The sequence below is a fragment of the Mus pahari genome, chromosome 1 (genome assembly GCF_900095145.1).
Source record: "Mus pahari chromosome 1, PAHARI_EIJ_v1.1, whole genome shotgun sequence".
NCBI classification, from domain to species: domain Eukaryota; kingdom Metazoa; phylum Chordata; class Mammalia; order Rodentia; family Muridae; genus Mus; species Mus pahari.
Window position 1 is genome coordinate 87898487 of NC_034590.1, and position 18541 is coordinate 87917027.

Here is an 18541-nt window from a genome sequence, read left to right on the forward strand (position 1 = left end):
TCCCAAGTTCTGGTATTACAGGCATGCACCACCACTGCCTGGCTCTTTATTAACACTTTAAGAATCACTTAGAATTGGCTTTCTACAACTTACCTCAGCATATGCCTCCATGTCTTCTAAAAATTGACCAAGAAGAGTGGTAGAAAATGCAAGGTCAGCTACCCAAAATGGCTCCAAACTCTGCAACCACCCTTGACATCAGAGAAGAAATTTTGAGGTTTAAAAAAAAAAGGGGGGGGGGAATACCAAAATTAAAAATGATCGAGTTACTTGACCATTAAAGCATGACCTGTATCATAATATTAGGACCCCCACTAAAAGCATGCTGGTAATTAATCAAGCCTCTTTTAATATAACAGAAATTAACAACCTTCAGAAATCAGCATGTAAATCTTACCTGATTTTTTAGCTATTTTAATATCTACTGTGTGTGTGTGTGTGTGTGTGTGTGTGTGTGTGTGTGTAAAAATGCCACTATGTACTATCCACCTAGCTTTCTATTCCAGGGTCAGAACTAGTTGTCAAAGATGTGTATTTAGCTTCACAGCAGAAACAATCTAATCTCATTGGCATATACTCTTTTCAAAAGTTACTACACCAAATGTGCAGAGGGGGAGAAACTGTACCATGTGGAACATGCAGATATGTAAAGGTTAGCTCAGTTATCATTTGTCCTCTATTATATGTGACAATCTTCCAAATATTTGTGGCTTATTTAAAATGACCAGAAAAGCAAAAAAACAAACTATGACCAGAATCTTCTATTCTAATTTTCAGAGTATTCCAACCTCTTGACGTTGTTTTTGCAAAGCATACTACAGATGAGCTGGAGTACAGTATTTAAATTCTCACAGGCGCCACACTGTAATCTGCATTTTCCTAACTAGTATTTATTGCATTTATTTCTTCCTTTCCTTTTTTTTAAGTTATTTATTTATACGTATGCTTTGAAAAGATCAAGAGCTATCAAGTAATACTCATTTATATATAAATAGCTAATATTCCTTCTTAAAGCAACCCTTTTTTCTAGATCAGATCAACTCTTCTTTTCACAGTATTTACAAGAACTGAAACATGCTAAACACTTACCAGACACCTGCTGTGTGAGGGAGGGTTTCTGAGTATGATCTATGTGCCATCCAACTAATATATCAACTGTATCCTTGATGGAGGGGAAAAAAAGACAGGAGGTCAGTCATTTTAAGGTTTCATTGCTATTTCATCAGTGAGAGCACATCACATTAAAAGACCCTAGAAAAAGCTGTTCTATTTACCTGTGAGCTACAGAGACAAAATAAAAGAACTGTTAAGTCATGACACTGAGGAAAATTTTCCCATCTATACCTAAAGTATTAATGTCAGAAAGAAAACTGCAGTTATGTCTCATAAAAGTAACATAATCATCATTGTCATCATTATCACCACTGTTATGATAGCAGACCAATTAACTTCTTTGCCCCTAAAACATCACTGATCATATATTTGAAGGGTCAGGACCTTGTTTTCTATTCGATGTTCCACTTTACACAACCATTAACACCAGAGAGTATGAGAAACTCACCCTAAAATTGGTGCTGAAAATATGAGGGTAGCATCGAGCCACCAAAAGAATGCACTTCACACATTTGCAAAGCAGTTCTGGTGTGTCCACATTCTCAAGGATGGATTGTAGGCTGGTCATCACAAGCTGAAAAACAAAATCAAGATCAGAAACATTTGACAAAGTAGAAAGAAAATAAAAAGATTTGCTTCACAACCTACTATGATGCCAATAAAACATAAAACTAGAGAGTGTAAAAATACCACCACTTTTAACTAAATACTTCAAACTTAGTATTTTAAAATAAAAATTCTATTGCTTTAATTTTTTTTTTTAAGTAAAGGTTCATTCATTATATTAGGCTGAAAACAAACACTGCTCTCTATTATAATGGCTATTAACACTATACCTATCCTATCAACTAAATTTAGTGCTAAATAACTCTACATGTTATTCATAAGTAACTATGGCTATGACTGAATTTAAAGTATAAAAGTAAGATATAACTAGAAATGGTGGCACATGAACTCTTGACCGTTTAAGACTATTCTTGTCTACACAGAAAGCTCCATACCAGACAGGGATACATAATTCAACCCACCAACACACCCCTAAAAAAATTAAGATGTACTTGGGAAACTAATTTCTTTAAAACATTTCAGTTGCTCTAGAATTCAGCATGTAGGATAAAGCTAGGAGCTGTGGCACAGGCCTTTGACTCCTGTACCTGGGAGGCTGAGGAAGAACAGATTAGAAAAGCCTGGGCTACTAACAAAGAACTTTTTCTTTTCTTCTTTTCTTTTCTTTTCTTTTCTTTAAGAGTTATTTATTTATTATATGTAAGCACACTGTAGCTGTCTTCAGACACACCAAAAGAGGGCATCTGATCACATTACAGATGGTTGGGAGCCACCATGTGGTTGCTGGGATTTGAACTCAGGACCTCTGGAAGAGCAGTCAGAGCTCTTAAACACTGAGCCAATTCTCCAGCCCAAAGAACCTTTCTTAAAACACCAAAGAACAAAAAGGAAAATTTTTTCAAAGTAAATGTTAGGTAAAACATATTATAAATGAATCTTTTTAGAAGATAAAGCTAGGGGCTGGCAAGCACTGACTCTTCCAGAGGTCCTGAATTCAATTCCCAGCAACCACATGGTGGCTCACAACCATCCGTAATAAGATCTGATGCCTTCTTTCTGGGGTGTCTGAAGACAGCTACAGTGTACTCACATATAATAAATAAATAAATCTTTTAAAAAAAAAAACAAGGTAAAGCTAGAATTTTAAAATCGCCATTATGCAGTAGCTAGTATTGAACAGTCTAGAGTGAATGTAACATTTACCAAAACACCATGACACCAAAAGATCAAGACATCAGACCCAGACTGCTTATTTGAAAGGAAAACTGAAGCTTTCATAGGAAGATCTGATGACCATCCCCTTAGTCAGGAAATCATTTAAGTCCCACAGAGCGACAACCTGCCTGCAATGCATTAATGGGTGGGTAGGTGGGGAGGGGGTTCTGGCATACAATAAAACAAAAGTGATTGTATAAAACTATTTTTATAAGGAAGTTTTTTAAAAAAAAAAAAATTTCAAAGTCAATGCTTGAATCTTAAGTGGGTTCCGGGTCAGAGGAACCATAAATATAAATGGCACCTTAAGAACAATTTCAGAAATTTGGACACATATTTCATAGAAAATAAAATGCCTTTCCTCAGGTGAATAATATTGCTGATAAAGAAGAGGATAGGTTGTTCTTCAGTGATATGTACTAAAATACTAACAGGGTGAATTGTCATTATGTATTTATCTTCAAATACTTCCACAAAAAGTATGTGTGTGAAGATAAATTGTAAGGGATGGGAAGATGGCTAGGTTGGTAAAGTGCCAGTCACACAAGCATGAGGACCTGGGCTCGCTTGCTAACACCCAATCAAGGCCAGATGTAATGGCAAATGTCTGTAACTCAAGCACTATGATGGGAGGAGGAGCTGGAGACAGGCGGGTCACTGGGGTTTATGGACCAGGCAGTGAGACACCCTGGCTCAAAAAACAAAGGTGGAGAACAACAAAAGAAAAAAACAACAAAACCTACCTCTGATCTTCAAACATGTGAATACCACACATACCTCAACACCAAAAAAGATAAAGAAAAAAGCTAGATATGGTAGTATCCCCTTGTAATTCCAGCATTTGGGAAAGGGGTACAGGAGAATCATCATGAGTTCCAGGCCAGCCTGGGCTAGAGTAAGACCCTGACTTAAAAAACAAAAAGTAAATTAATAAAACAGCTTTTAGCAAAATGTGATTAAGTGGGAGCTGACGAAATGCCTCCACAGTACCATTCTTAATATACATGAGGCCTGGGGTATAATCTTCAACAACACCTGACTCCCCCCCCCCCACACACACACACACAAAGTGATAAGCCTGAGTTAAAGAATATTTAAGGCAGGTAGAGTGACATCCTTTAATCCTAGTACACTAGAAGCAGAGGCTTGACTAGTCTACAGAGCAAGTTCTAGAGCAAGCTCTCTTAGTAAAGAGAAACCCTGTCTCAGAAAAAAAACAAACAAAACAAAACAAAGAGTTAAGTATTTATCCAAGTGATCTATATATCTTCCTGTGAATTTGGAATCTTTCAAACTACAGTTAGAAAATACTACTATATGTAAAATTAGATCAATTTGCTTCTATGTTGTTTAGTTACAAGTAATTATTATCAACTTTCATACATTTCTATAATCAAGGAAAAACATATATGGGTTTTTGATTCATTCACACAAACTCACACACATACATATATTTTTTAAATTACTCAAGATAAAGCAGTTTGTGAGCTGTAAAAAGCAAACAAAGCTAGGCATAGTAGCACAACCCTCTAGTCCCAGCACTCAAATGACAGCAGCAGGAGGATCTCTTCAGTTTTAAGCTAAGCAGAGTACATAGTAAGACTCTTACCTCTAAAAAAAAATTAAATAGACATCAGCTATTCCAGATACCAAATAACTTACTTATCTTTTCAAACATTTCCTCAACAAAAATGGTATATAAATATTTCTCAGATCAAACTGGAAAGTCAGATACAGCATAGAGCCTTAGCTCTCAGGGTTAAGGCAGAAAGGTAAGGCATTAGAGAACATTAGGCACCAGACAGTGAGATCTTGCATCAAAAAAAAAAAAAAAAGTTGGGAATGAGCTTTTCTATATATCCAGATATTCAGAAGTATTTGCATTATTTAGATTAATAATTTTTTTACATCAAATCTTAACTTAGGGAATTTTAAAGAGGAAGAGGAGGAAAAAGGAATTTAGAAATTTGCTATGATGTTTAGTTTTAGTCTCTCTCAAAAGCTGATGGCCTCTGACTAAACTCTCACAGAGGAGTTCCTACTTTCAAATCTGCAAGTCACTCTAGTATTAAGCAACTTCAAAGGGAAGCGTCTAAAAAACAAAAAGACATAAATGCTTAAAATTAAATTACTTTAAACCTAACTTTATTCGAACTTAAAAGGCCCTTCATTTTCACAGTGCTGTCCTCAACAGTAGGCAGCTAAGCCTATCCTTTACCACTCCACCCTATTATGGGTCCCTGGCTCTCACCTGCATCACCGAAGAAAAGGCTTTCTTCTCCCCAACAGTCTCCAGCGCTCTGTAAGTGGCACACAGGTAGAGGAGCTTCACCTCATCTTTCGCAGATGAGCTAAACTTGCTAAAAATCCACTTGAAGATCTTCTCAGCCTCGTAGCTTAGAGAAGCACAGAGAAGGCCAAGACAGCAAGCTCCCTCTTGCCTCAACTCCTGAAGCAACTTACTACTGTGTTTATTTTAATGCAAATGAAACAAAAAAAACATACAAAAGGCATCAATTTTCAAGGGTTAAAGTATGACACATCTTACAAAAGACTGTCTCCCATGTATTAAAAAATTCCTAAATAACTTCCCAAAGCTCAAACTAAATAAAAAGGTGGAATTTTACCCATTCTACATCTGCATCCTCCTGAGTTCTACAATGCTCAAAAGTCCCTTTATCAGACATGAGCTTTATGAAATCATTTACTAAAAAAATATTAAAAAGCTCAGCAGTGCCAATATCCAGGCTTCAGGTTATAACTGATTCACAGAAAGAGGCATGAGGAAATTTTTAAAAAATGCACTCCATTTCTCTATAATACCTACCAAGTAAGGACTCCAAAGTAGGACATTTTTTTAGAAGTTAAACCACACAAACTTAAAAGGCTAGCACTTATAATTAAGTGTAGCATTAAGTAATTATGTAAACTAAAACAGTGATCTGCTAAACTGAGTGTATTTCAATACTGCAAATCTTTGGAATCATTGCACACCTATGCAAAGCCAAGAGATTATTTAAAGAATGAAGTTCCCCTAGATTTGGCTCTCTAAGCATTTTTAAAACTCTCTGGAACAGAAGCTTTCATTCATGAATATCAGCTCATGCCTTTCCACAAGCCAATGTTCAGGAAAGAAGAGTCTCTTCCAAGTAGATGGCATTTGTATTCAATAATTAACTTACATAACAAGTTTAGAAGTCTTAGTGATATGGTCCAGGGTTTATCATGTTTACTTTATTTTTATAATTACTTTCAAAGTCATCTAAATGTGATCATTGTTACTTACCTTTCATTGAGCACATCATGTACAGCAGCCAAGATATTATCCAACTGTTTAACTAGTACCTTAAAAAATATATATAGAAACTTCAGATTCTACTTAAAAACAGTACTGTATACATTCTTTAACTTATCTTTCCATTCATATTATGATTATACAGCATCTCAGTTTACAGGTATAAAACTCTCTGGATTAGTAACTTTCATTCATAAAAGCATCAGCTCATGCCTTTCCAGGAGCCAATATTTAGGAAGGAAGATTCTCTTTCAAGTAGAATCCTCAATTACATGAGGATGGCATGTTTCTCTCTTCGGGCTATGAAAGAAACTGACTCACAGGAAATAAGAGTCATAATCAGTATGGAGATACATCCAAGCTCATTTTAACTGGCAGCCTCTGGAGAGCATTTACATGGAATGGCAAGGGGGTTGAGAAACATAATAAAGGAATACAGTGACATAGCGAAGACAGAATCTAGGGCTGATGACAGCATGAGCTTCACTGCACATCTTTCTACTTGCTCTATAATCAAACTTTTCATAATGGAATTTGAGGGGAGGGGCCTTACTGTATTAAGTCTTTGTAATTTTCTCTATCAAGTTCTTAACATCAGGAAAATTATTTAAGAGTGGAGAAATATTTTCTAACTGCTTTTGAAGTTTGTCTTAAGGGCTTTTCCAGGGCTGGCAAGGTGGCTCATCTGGTAAGAGCACTGACTGCTCTCCTGAAGGTCCTGTGTTCAAGTCCCAGCAACCACATAGAGGCTCACAACCACCTGTAATGAGACCTGACGCTCTCTTCTGGCGTGTCTGAAGTCAGCTACAGTGTACTTACGTATAATAATAAAAAATAAATCTTAAAAAAAATAAAAATTAAAAAAAGGGCTTTTCCACTTCTTTCCATTATTATTTCAAAGTATATGTGCATTCATGAAGAAGTTTTCTTGGAGGCCAAAGGTGTCCAATCACCTGGAGCTGGAGTTACAGGCAATTGTGAGGTCCCCAACATGAATGCTGGGAACCAAACTCAAAACCTTTGCAAGAGACATCCTGAACTTGAGATGCCCAGCTTCTCCCTTTTTTTTTTTTTTTTTTTAAAGGAATTATTTTATGTATGAGTACACTGTTGCTCTCTTCAGGCACACCAGAAGAGGGCATCAGATCCCATTACAGATGGTTGTAAGCAGGGCTATTATCCACAACTTACAGTATGTTTTAAAAAGTATTTAATGCACTTTATGAAAGACACCAAAGTGACTCCAACAATAGCCATCATAGATAAACAACACATTAGGGCCCTATCATTCTAAGGCACCTTAACATAGGCCAAGTGCAAAGGAAGGAAGCCCTTCATTTTTTTCCTGAAAGCAAATCAACCCCTGCAATCCTAACACAGAACCACGTTGTGTACTTTGGAAACCCTGACAACCCTCGGCAACTCCAAGCACATTTACTCACCAGTTTATTTTCTGGCTGCTGAATAAACTCCTTCAGCTGCTTTACAGTAGCCAGTCTTCGGTCTCTGTCATCTTCCCGGGTGATCCTCCGAAGAAGATTCGACAGTCGAGACTCATCAGAGTACGACATCGATCGCTCTGTGAATGTAAATACTTTGTAGCCACTCAGTACACTAAAAATATGAAGTGTACATCAGGCGTTCTAAAGTACATCAAAACCAGGGTATACTGGTCTCCCCTTTGTTCAACTCTTTGTATCTACAGGAGAATGCCTGTTTACAGTTCCACAGACCCCCAAATACTCTTGTCAAAGATAACATGAATGAAAAACCCATAGCAAACTAAGCATCTCACTGAGGAAGACCAGCTAAGAAAGAAAAAAAGCAAAGCTTAGGAAACCATATTTTTTTCAGTTCCATTTCAAGCTATTTTCAAGATCCAGGTAAAGGGGGGCATGGTGGCAGTTAACTGCAGTCACATACCCTACCAACTATTCTGAGTTCACAAGTTTTGAGATTAAGGAAAAACAGAGAAGTCATCTCAAGAAAAAACAAAAACCAAGAACCAAAAGAAAAGAAGAAGAAAAAAAAAACAGGGGAGAGGAAAACAAAACAAGAATAGGCAATGACTCTAAGCCAGAGACATGTCTCTGTAAGCAGAAAAGACCAGGTTTCTATTTCTCAAGAGATGCCTCTGCAGGAAACATCTTGTTCACATTATCATTTCTCTAGTTTGGACAGAAGGGTATTGGGACTCAAACCCGGGTGCAAGAATGAAAAGTGAGCCAGGCGTGGTGGCGCACACCTTTAATCCCAGCACTCGGGAGGCAGAGGCAGGTGGATTTCTGAGTTCAAGGCCAGCCTGGTCTACAAAGTGAGTTCCAGGACAGCCAGGGCTATACAGAGAAACCCTGTCTCGAAAAANCGAAAGAAAAGAAAAGAAAAGAAAAGAAAAGAAAAGAAAAGAAAAGAAAAGAAAAGAAAAGAAAAGAAAAGAAAAGAAAAGAAAAGAAAAGAAAAGAAAAGAAAAGAAAAATAAGTGTACCTAAGCACTGAGCCATCTCCCTAGCCCAAGAAATCAGTTGTTTGTCTGTTTGTTTTAAAGCTAAATGCATTTTTTTAAAGGTGGTATATTTGTACCCACACAAAATGTTCAACAAGGTACACATAAAAAAAAGCTACACTGTGCAAAAAGCAACTGTATAAAACAAACCATATATATATATATATATGTAACCATGCTAGCCTTGATCTACTGATCTCTACCTTCCAAGTGCCGGGATTAAAGGGATGTACCACTATGCCTTGCTTGAATACACATTATCTTTAATATTCTGGATGTTAAAAGCACTTTATTTATACTCAAAAATCTGCAAAAGAAGGCAAGGTGTGGGTATATTTAAATTTTAAAAAGACTCCACTTACCATATCCACTGTCTATTCAGAAACCCTTTATGATCTTACCCAGAAGCAGGGCATGGTGGTGTACATCTTTAATCCCAGCACCTGGGAGGCAGAGGTAGGTGGATTTCTGAGTTCTAGGCCAGTCTGGTCTATGAAGTGAGTTCTGGGACAGCCAGAGCTGTTAAGAGAAACCCTGTCTCAACAAAAAAACAAACAAACAAACAAACAAATACGATATTACCCAGACTTTCTTACAAGCTAGAAGTTCACAGAAATATAATGTAAATGGCTGCCAGCTGCACTCATCTGCTCATGGACATCAGGGGTAATGTGTCAACCCTGGTCTCCAAGTCTTACCCTGTGATTTCCTCATGTCTTTGGTGGCTAACGCACGACTGCCATGCTGAACACTGGTAAACTCAGGGCTGGTCACATTGTTAATCCTCAGCTCTTGCCCCAACGACTTCCGACCATAAGTATTTTCCCCAGATCCTCCATTGACATTGTAGCCACCTGAAAACAGCAATGTTTACATTATCTTAACAGGGCCCTGTTTCATTCCCTCAGCTAACAGGATCTTACCCATTTACAACCTAATTCTCTCATCTCCCCTGTGCTACCTGACTCCAAACCATTTTGATTCCCTCATTGCAAGATGAGTAGAGAAATAAAGTTCAATTCAGACAGATGCTTTAAGCACATTTTGGATGAGTAAATCAGACAGTAGCCTGGAAGAACCTCAGATGTTACCTGGCAAGAGGGTCAAGAAAAGAGAAGCAGGTCTAAAACAGAAGTATGCCCCAACAGGAGAAAATCTAAATACCCTTTTCGTCATTCTGTATGTCAGCATGGCCTCTGGTATCATCGTGCCTTTGCCGAGACACCACAGCTGAATTTGAAGATTGCAGTCCATAAGAGGAAGAAACACCCCTATCTCTAGATGAGGAGTATTTTAAAGTATCTGGGTCGGCTGATGCACTATCAGTTCTGAAAAAGAAAAAGAAAATATTAGTAGCAGAGCTTTATGCAAATATTTCAATAGCCAAAGCTATATGGCATCTCTCCCTCTAATCTTTATGCTCAGCCATAACTCTATATAAGCACTCCATTGTCTAGTAAGTCTTTCAGCTGCAAAGAGATTGTCAACAATGAACTGCCTGTGGCTCATGCTCTCCTGTTGGATTATACTGACTAACTCATGTTAATTTGTTCATTTTCTTAATTTGCTTTTTTCACAGAAGGGAGATGTGTGCAGGTGCCAAGCTCAGGTGTTACCCCTCAGAAGCCTTGCTTCCCCTGGGAGTTTCCTGCTGGGACCTGAGATATGATAATGGAGCTGGCTGGCTAGGGAGCTCCACAAATCTGCCTCTCTCTGCTTCCCCTGAGCTGTAATTACAAACATACAGCTTTTTATGTGTGTGCTAGGAATCCAACTCAGGTCCTCGTGCATATGCAATAATTGTTTTATGGAGAAAGCTATCTCCTCAGCCCAGGAGTTTCTCGTTTTGCATGCTTCCTTTCCCAGAAAAACTAAACAACAGGTCACTCTAGCTAAAGGATTCGCTCCCATGATGTGATTCTAAAAAGTAATTCTTCCTACACTCTCCTTCCAGAAAAGGTTAAGTGGTCAGTCTTCCTCGTTATAAATAAAAAGTAGTGTCAGAATGTCAAAGTGTGTTCCAAACTTCTTGTAAAGTTAGTGCCTGTAGCAATATCTACCAAACTCTCAATGGAATCTTCAATTATCTGGCAGGAAAATATGCACTGGTATTTGAAAAACAAGTAGGCTATAAGAACACTAACTAAAAGAAAAATATTGTTTATGCTCAGCTATATTTCAATGCCTTTGCCAAAAGAAATGTCAATTAAACTTATTTAAAAAGCAAGAAATAAAAATTTTTTTATTACATTTAATTACTTATTTTGAGTGTGAGATCAGTGGTGGGCATATACATGTGCCCACAAGTGCCACAGCAAACATATAAAAGTTAAAAATGACAATTTGTGGCAGTCAATTCTCTCCTTCCAACATGTGGTCCCCAAAGTCTGAACTGAGGTCATCAGGCTTGACAACAAGAGCACTTACACATATCTTGCCAGCCCAGCAAACAAAATGTTAAGAGAAGGCAAGGTCTCAGAATTCCAGACATGCTGACTCTGAGGACTGGGATCAGTAATGTAATTACTGTCAGAATAATGTGACACTTAGGAATTAACAAGTGGTGTAGCCCAAGACAAAACTCAACATCTTTGTCCACCTATTAGGTCCTACTAGTTCTATGTCTCAATTTCCTCTTCAGGGAAATAAAGAACCAAAGCAACCTACAAGGATTTCGTAAGTCTTATACTTCTAGGTATCACTCATAAATTGTCAAGACAGAAGAAAACCAAATATTCTATTTTAGCATATGAAGAATACAAGTAAGTAGTTGCTTGTTTGACTGTCCCAAGAAAAAGAAATTCATTTAAAAATAATAGTAGTAATAGCAGTAATTTCTCTATTACAAATATCTTCTGGGCTGGTAATAAAACCTACAATCTTAACTATTCAGATAAAAGCAAGATCACAAAGTTCGGCCCCAAAGCCAACCAATGGCACCTTGTCTCATAAAAATCTGATGTAATTTTTAATTACATTTGATTACTTACTGTGAGTGTAACCCTCAGTGGTGGGTATATACATGTGCTCACAAGTGCCACAGAAAACATATTAAAGTTATATATGTTTTTATAAAACACATAAAAATGACAACTTGTGGCAGTCAATTCTCTCCTTCCCTTCTAACATGTGGTCCCCAAAGTCTGAGGTGGATGCTTTTAATCACAGCACTAAAGAGGCAGAGGTAGTCAGATCTCTGGGTTCAAGGCCAGCCTGGTTTATAAAGTGAGTTCTACGACACCCAGGGGTCTACAGAAAAACCCTGAAATCCACCTCCCTCACCCCCCAAAAAAGGAAAAAAAATTATGGGCTGAAGAGATGGTTCATTGGTAAAGAGCACTGAGGTCCTGAGTTCAATTCCCAACAACCACATAGTGGCTCACAACCATCTGTAATGGGATCCAATGCCTTCTTCTGGTGTGACTGCAGACCGCTACAGTGTACTCACATACATAAAATAAATAAAATCTTTTAAAAACAAACAACAACCAAAAACAAAACAAAACCACATTGGCTGCTATTCCAGAGGACTGAGGTTCAATTCCCAGTACTCACAGCAGCTCCCAACTATCTGTAACTCCACTTCTAGTGTGTCTGGCACCCTCACATATATATGTGCAGGTAAAACATCGATGCACATAAAAATAAATAAATCTTTAAAAACTCTGATGATTGGCAAGTGGGAGGGTAAAGGGCAGTTTAGAGCTCCTGGCTACTATAAACAAGGTGAGGTTCTCAGTTTAATACCCAGTACCACAGAACAAACAAACCAAAAACCTGAACTCATGAGGCAGCAGGATTTTGCATACATGCTTCTTTTTTACTTTATCATCCTGTTCTTAACCCCACAAGCTGGACTCCTTGGTCTGTACTTACTGCAATTCCTGCTGATACAGATCATAGAACATGTCCAATTAAACTTGAACTCCTAACTAGAAAATCTGAGGGAGCAAATACAGCAAGCTAAAACCTCTAAGGATAGACTGTCCTTATCCTTATGTCCAAGTATAAAAAGTCTGTGCCCATACAAAGCTAATTCTTTGACTGCAGAGAAATAAAATCATCCATGAAATGGGGGGGGGGGGGGGGATTGGACATACTTTATTGCAGACACTAAGTCAGTCAATAAGAATTAATGCTCAATGGAGCATAAAAATTCATTAAACAATTGAAAAATAATCCTTCATATCTCTAAAAACAGTATATTAAATGTTAACCTATAATCAACTAATACATTATTACTTTCTCAAAAAGTACTGGAAAAAAGGGAGAACTTATATGCTTCCTGGCAGGGTTGTGGGAAGGGGAGAAGGGGGTCTAAGAGTGAGGTTTCACCTACTTCAATCTGAAAAAAATAAATAAATAACTTAGTAAATGCACAATCAGATAAGGACATGACTAATTCTGATATACAAAACTTGTCTATCAATGTTTATATATGCGGCATTTCCTATTCTCAGTATGCTCACATGGTGTCCATACTATCCTAACTAGGGCTTTCTGTGAAAAAGCAGTAACATAAGACTGCAGCTTGGGCAAGTTAAAAACATCTGGGCTAAGACTCCAGTCCTAGCATTTTAACAGCATGGGTTTTCCAGGCCTTTGTTTTCTCTTGTATAAAATGTGAATTAATACCTATCTAACATGCAAGGCTCATATTCAGAATTCAGAATACATAGCTTGCAGGGCACACAGTAGGAATTATGGTCATAGTTCAAAATAAACTCGAGTTTTCGAGTTAAAAGCATATATTAGCAGCAGTCCATGAGCATGTAAATGCAATAGAAAGTTCTTACATACATATAAAGCAGCTTATGCTCTTCAATGAAGAAATTAAGCACTGTATTGCTACCAAAAGTTTGTAACTTACTAGATTCATGTGATTTCACATTATGCTTACAAAACCAAGAATGATTTCCCAATTCATTAGGAAAAAACAAAGGTTTTTAACTCCCAAAAGTTATGAACACAAGTTTTTTTTCATCATAAAGTAAAAAATTTAACAGTAACAAGAACTCCCTAGGCCAGTACCACTATGAGAACAGCCCCAAATGCCCTCCTGGTCAGGCTCTTCTAATGCAAATGTGCATTTCCAGCCAGCATTGAGCACATGTATTCTGACACAAAATGCACAAAATACAAAATAGCTGAGCATTCTTATGAAACAGCAACTTTTACAATATCTATTCTGCTTATGTCTCAAAAACTATTAGGCTGGTAGCACCAACAAGACAAGGCAACCACACACTAAAAAATAAATAACTGTTAAGAACAGAAATAAGCACTTAAGAGTTAGCAAAGCACAAAACAGAAAATATAGATTTCAACTCCATGAGGCAGGAATCAGTGCTAAGCAAGCTAGTTAGAAGGGCTAAAAAAAGCTATCTACCAGAATCAGTGTTTCAATTTTGTGGAAAAAGAAAATATATGTTAGACTAAGAATCCTCACAGGGATCCAAAAATATTTCCACAGTCCCTTTAATACTCTAAAAATGTGAAGAGGAAAAAAGAAGTGCATAAATTTCCCCAAAATGATCCAACTGAAGTTACACCTGATGTACATGCCACATGAGAGGTAGTAAGTTTCTAAAGCTCATACCTCAAAAATCGCATACTGTGTAATATGGAGCCTTTATGGTGTTTTGCATCAAGTCAATCTGTAAGACAGCAGTTACAGTATTAGTGAAGACAGTGGGTTAAAACATTTGTTCAAACATGAAGCAAATCTCACTCATGGGTTAAGTGCTTTTTCATTAACTATGGCCTCTTTAAGTTCAAATACTGAAGCGAAAATCCCAATGGAAAGCCACTCTGCCTTGGAAGACAAAGACTCTTTAAGTGGCGATCAAAAAAAAAAAAAAAAAGTGAATCCATAAGAATTTAAATTTTAACTGTAACATATAGATCAAGTGTGAATACAGTTACCAATCATTTTACTTATTTACTTATATTCAAAATCCAGAAAATGTATAAATCTAGGAGGCCATCCACTTCAGCTGACTCAACTCTTCAGCCCTCATACATCTGCCACAGATAGGAGACAGCATCGTCTGAATGGTCTTTGGTACAGCTCCTGTAAGCATTACATAGAGCAACCCCACTCCCCCCAAAAAGCCACCTCTAGAAAGTAGGAAGTCAGGAAATTCCCTACAAGGAAGCATTTCCATAAAGGACGCTAAAAGACTTGATGCAAACACCACATCTAGTGGTGCCACTGGAATAAGCATCATCACATTAAGCTGTTTTTAACCAGGCCTTGAGCTATTCTGTATTGGACATAAACCAGGAAATGAGAGCAATGAGGTAAGAATATATACTCTCTGCAACAGTGATATGCAAAAGACAGCTGAAGAAAATACCAGGAGCTCATTCTGCATAAAAATGATGTATCTTTTAAAGCTTAAATCTAATACTGTCCCCGTAATGTCTCTATCTTAGGGTTTCTTTCTGCTCCTGTGATAATACACCATGACCAAAAGCAACCAGGGGAAGACAGGAGATTATTATTTCAGCTTACAACTCTCAGGTTACACTCCATCACCAAGAAAAGTCTGAGTAAGAACCCAAGGTAGGAACCTGGAGGCAGAAGTGAAGCAGAAACCATGGAGGAAACTGATTCAACTGGCTTCCTTATAAAATTCTGGATCACCCTGCCCAAGGTTGGCACTGCCCACAGTGAGCTGGGTCCTTTTAAAAAACTTAAAAATAAAAAGGCCACACAGGCTTTGCACTCAGGCCAATCTGATCTAGCATTTTCTCAATCAAAGTTCCCTCTTCCCAAATAACTCTAGCTAGTATCAAGGTGACCAAACACTAACCAGAACAGTCTCTTACTCACCTGGATTCAATCATGTTTTCATGAAGGGGAAGAAAGGACAAGAAGCCTAGGGCTTCAAGAACACCATTGTCCCATTAGAAAGAGTCCTAAGAAGGAGTCTAGGACGGAAAAATTATTTGAGAAGCTTAGACACTTTCCTTTTAATTTTATTTTTTTATTCTTTGTGTATGAACATTTAGCCTGCATGTATGTATATATGTAAACTCCATGCATATCTGGTTCCTGCAGAAGCCAGAAGAGGGTATAAGTTTCCCTTGGATTTGGAGTTCCACCATTAAGTGCTAAAATAAAACCTGGGTCCCCTGCAAGAGTAACCAGTCCTATTCATCGCTTAGCCAGCTTTCCAAACCCTCTGAGAGTTATACAAAACTCTTCTTGAAAAAAAAAAAAAAAATTTGCATTCAGGGCTGGGCATGGTGGCACACAGCACTCAGGAGGCAGAGGCAGGTGGAACCCTGTGAGTTTGAGGTCAGCCTGGTCTACAAAGCAAGTCCAGGACAGCCAGGGTTGTTCTTTTACACAGAGAAACCCTGTCTCCCTAAAACAAAAAGCAAAACAGTAGTGGTGGTGGTGGTAGTGATGATGGTGGTGGTGGTAGTGGTGATGATAGTAGTGGTAATAATGTTCAAATTAACAGAATGCATTTTCATTTCAAAATTTAAATGAATTTGCATCAATTTTGCTATATTAAAAATTTAAGTAATACAATTTCTTGGTAAATTTTCCTTAACTATCTAGGTACTGACTATAACACCAAATTTTAATTACTTATTTATAAGGGTTTTTTTTTTAACCTATTTTTATTGTAACACTTTTTATTGAACACTTTCTGTGATAATAAACTGTAAGCCTGATACATAAGAACTTTACTTGCAACTAGCATCAGAAGTAAGGACAGTATTAGGGACTATACTGCCTCTACCTGTACCTACATTTAAAAAACAAAACAAAACAAAACACTGAATATACTCACCCAAAAATTACAAAACTCTTCTTTAAAAAACTATATTCATGTTTAATAAAACAATGTAGTTTCACTTCACAATTACAAATGAATTTGCACCAACTTTGCAACATTAAAAATGTACTTACTACAATTTCTTGATAAAGTATAATTTTAATAGTACCAGATAAATGTGTGACTTCCAGGGCACTTCAAATACCCTGTTGACAGCTAATCTGATTAAGTGGAAGGTATAATCACTAGGAAGAAATTATTTTAAGTTGTAACCTTTGCTTCATGTGCCAGTCTTCAGAGAAATGCCTAGTAAACACCTCCCTCATATTCCTTTGCTCTGCTGTAATCTTTAACAAAACCTTCAATGCCACACGGGTTTAGAGACTATACTTTCACTCTAAGAAGTGCTAACACAACGAGCTCCTACTAAGAGCAACAAGCATAATCAAAGATTCACATCTGAACCCCCCCCACACACACACCCCACACGAGATCATGTTTGAAATGCTTTGTCCCTATCGGGTAGTCCTATTTTGGGAGGTTTTAGGACTTTTTGAACAGGATTTCTCAACCTATGGGTGAAACTCTCTTGAAGGTCAAAGGGCTCTTTCACAGGGCACACCTAGGACCACTGGAAAACACAGACACTCACAACACATAACAGTAGCAAAGGTACTCTTGTGAAGCAGCAACAAAGATAATGTATGGTTGGGAGTCACTGCAAAAGGAAGAGCTGTATTAAAGGGTCAGCACTAGGAACGTTGAAAACCAATGCTTTAGGAATTCACTATCAGAAGTGAGTTGTCAGCCGGGCGTGGTGGCGCACGCCTTTAATCCCAGCACTTGGGAGGCAGAGGCAGGTGGGCTTCTGCATTCAAGGCCAGCCTGGTCTGCAGAGTGAGTTCAAGAACAGCCAGGGCTACACAGAGAAACACTGGCTCAAAAAACCAAAACCAAAACCAAAACCAAAAACAAAAACAAAACAAAACCAAAAAAGAAGTGGTTTATTGAAGGCAGGTCCTTGGGTCCCTGACTCCTTCCTATCACACTCCTCTACTTTGGCTGCCTGCCATGATGGACTGAGACAGTCTGAAACCATGGGCCAAAATAAATCCTTCTTCCCTTGAGCTGCTTTTGTCAAATGTTTATCACAGCAGTGAGTAAAGTAATATATCTACCATTTCATTTCATCTTTACCACACCCTATTAATTGCATTTTTTTTGGGTTGGGTAACTGAGGTTTCAGCTGTACTAGTGACTACGAACTTTCTCCCTAGAAATCCAAATTCACCTCCATATAGCCTGTTCCATCTTCATTAGATAATAAGTAAAGCGCTTTCCTAAGAAGTCACCTAGACCCTAAGTTTCACCTGTCTCCCAAACACTTTTACATTCTGTAGGTCAGAGTTTTCCACTTACCCACTCTACCACACTACCTGCAAAAGCACATGAACAACACTCCTGTACAAGTAACTGGATTCCTTTCCTTCTAAATATCTAGTCAGGGTCACATATGGAATCCTAGCTCTTAGGAGGTGGAGGTAGGAGGTTCAAGAATTAAAGGACAGCCTCACCTACACAGCAATTTGAAGAGCAGACTAGGTCACATGAGACCCTGTCTTGCACATTCCATCTCATCAGTTATTGTCCAGATTCTTCACAGCCAAGTTCCTAAAAACTCCACCTTACTTTTCAGATCACTGAAACATTCACCCTGAGGCTGAGAGATGGCTCAGCGGTTAAGAGCACTCACTGACTACTCTTCCGGAGGTCCTGAGTTCATATCCCAGCAACCATGTGTAGTGAGATCTGATGCCCTCTTCTGGTGCGTCAGAAGACAGCTACAGTGTACTTACATATAATAAATAGACAGACAGACAGACAGACAGATCTATCTGTTTTTAAAAAGAAAAAGAAAAACATTCACCCCACTCACCTCTAAGGGCTGCCTTTCAGTACACTCCTCCCTCTCTGTCTCTCTCTCTCTCTCTCTCTCTCTCTCTCTCTCTCTCTCTCTCTCTCTCTGTGTGTGTGTGTGTGTGAGAGAGAGAG

The 18541-nt window shown here is 38.0% G+C and overlaps 1 protein-coding gene across 4 annotated transcripts in view; it reads right to left on the bottom strand.

The window, feature by feature from the left end:
• Smg1 (SMG1 nonsense mediated mRNA decay associated PI3K related kinase) overlaps nucleotides 1-18541 on the bottom strand; it is a 110437-nt gene that overhangs the window by 68520 nt on the left and 23376 nt on the right. The window contains exons 1-10 of one of the 4 annotated variants that reach the window (XM_029538506.1): nucleotides 15532-15548; nucleotides 14293-14350; nucleotides 9858-10021; nucleotides 9392-9547; nucleotides 7633-7769; nucleotides 6182-6240; nucleotides 5147-5360; nucleotides 1562-1687; nucleotides 1090-1162; nucleotides 94-191 (exon numbers count right to left, since the gene is read on the bottom strand). In XM_029538506.1, coding sequence (XP_029394366.1) covers nucleotides 94-191; nucleotides 1090-1162; nucleotides 1562-1687; nucleotides 5147-5360; nucleotides 6182-6240; nucleotides 7633-7769; nucleotides 9392-9547; nucleotides 9858-10021; nucleotides 14293-14306 — 1041 coding nt within the window. In that variant the 5' untranslated portion in view covers nucleotides 14307-14350; nucleotides 15532-15548. Of the gene's footprint in view, nucleotides 1-93; nucleotides 192-1089; nucleotides 1163-1561; nucleotides 1688-5146; nucleotides 5361-6181; nucleotides 6241-7632; nucleotides 7770-9391; nucleotides 9548-9857; nucleotides 10022-14292; nucleotides 14351-15531; nucleotides 15549-18541 lie in introns of those variants that run through there. The other 3 variants (XM_029538502.1, XM_021193999.2, XM_029538497.1) reach the window with 3 other exon arrangements.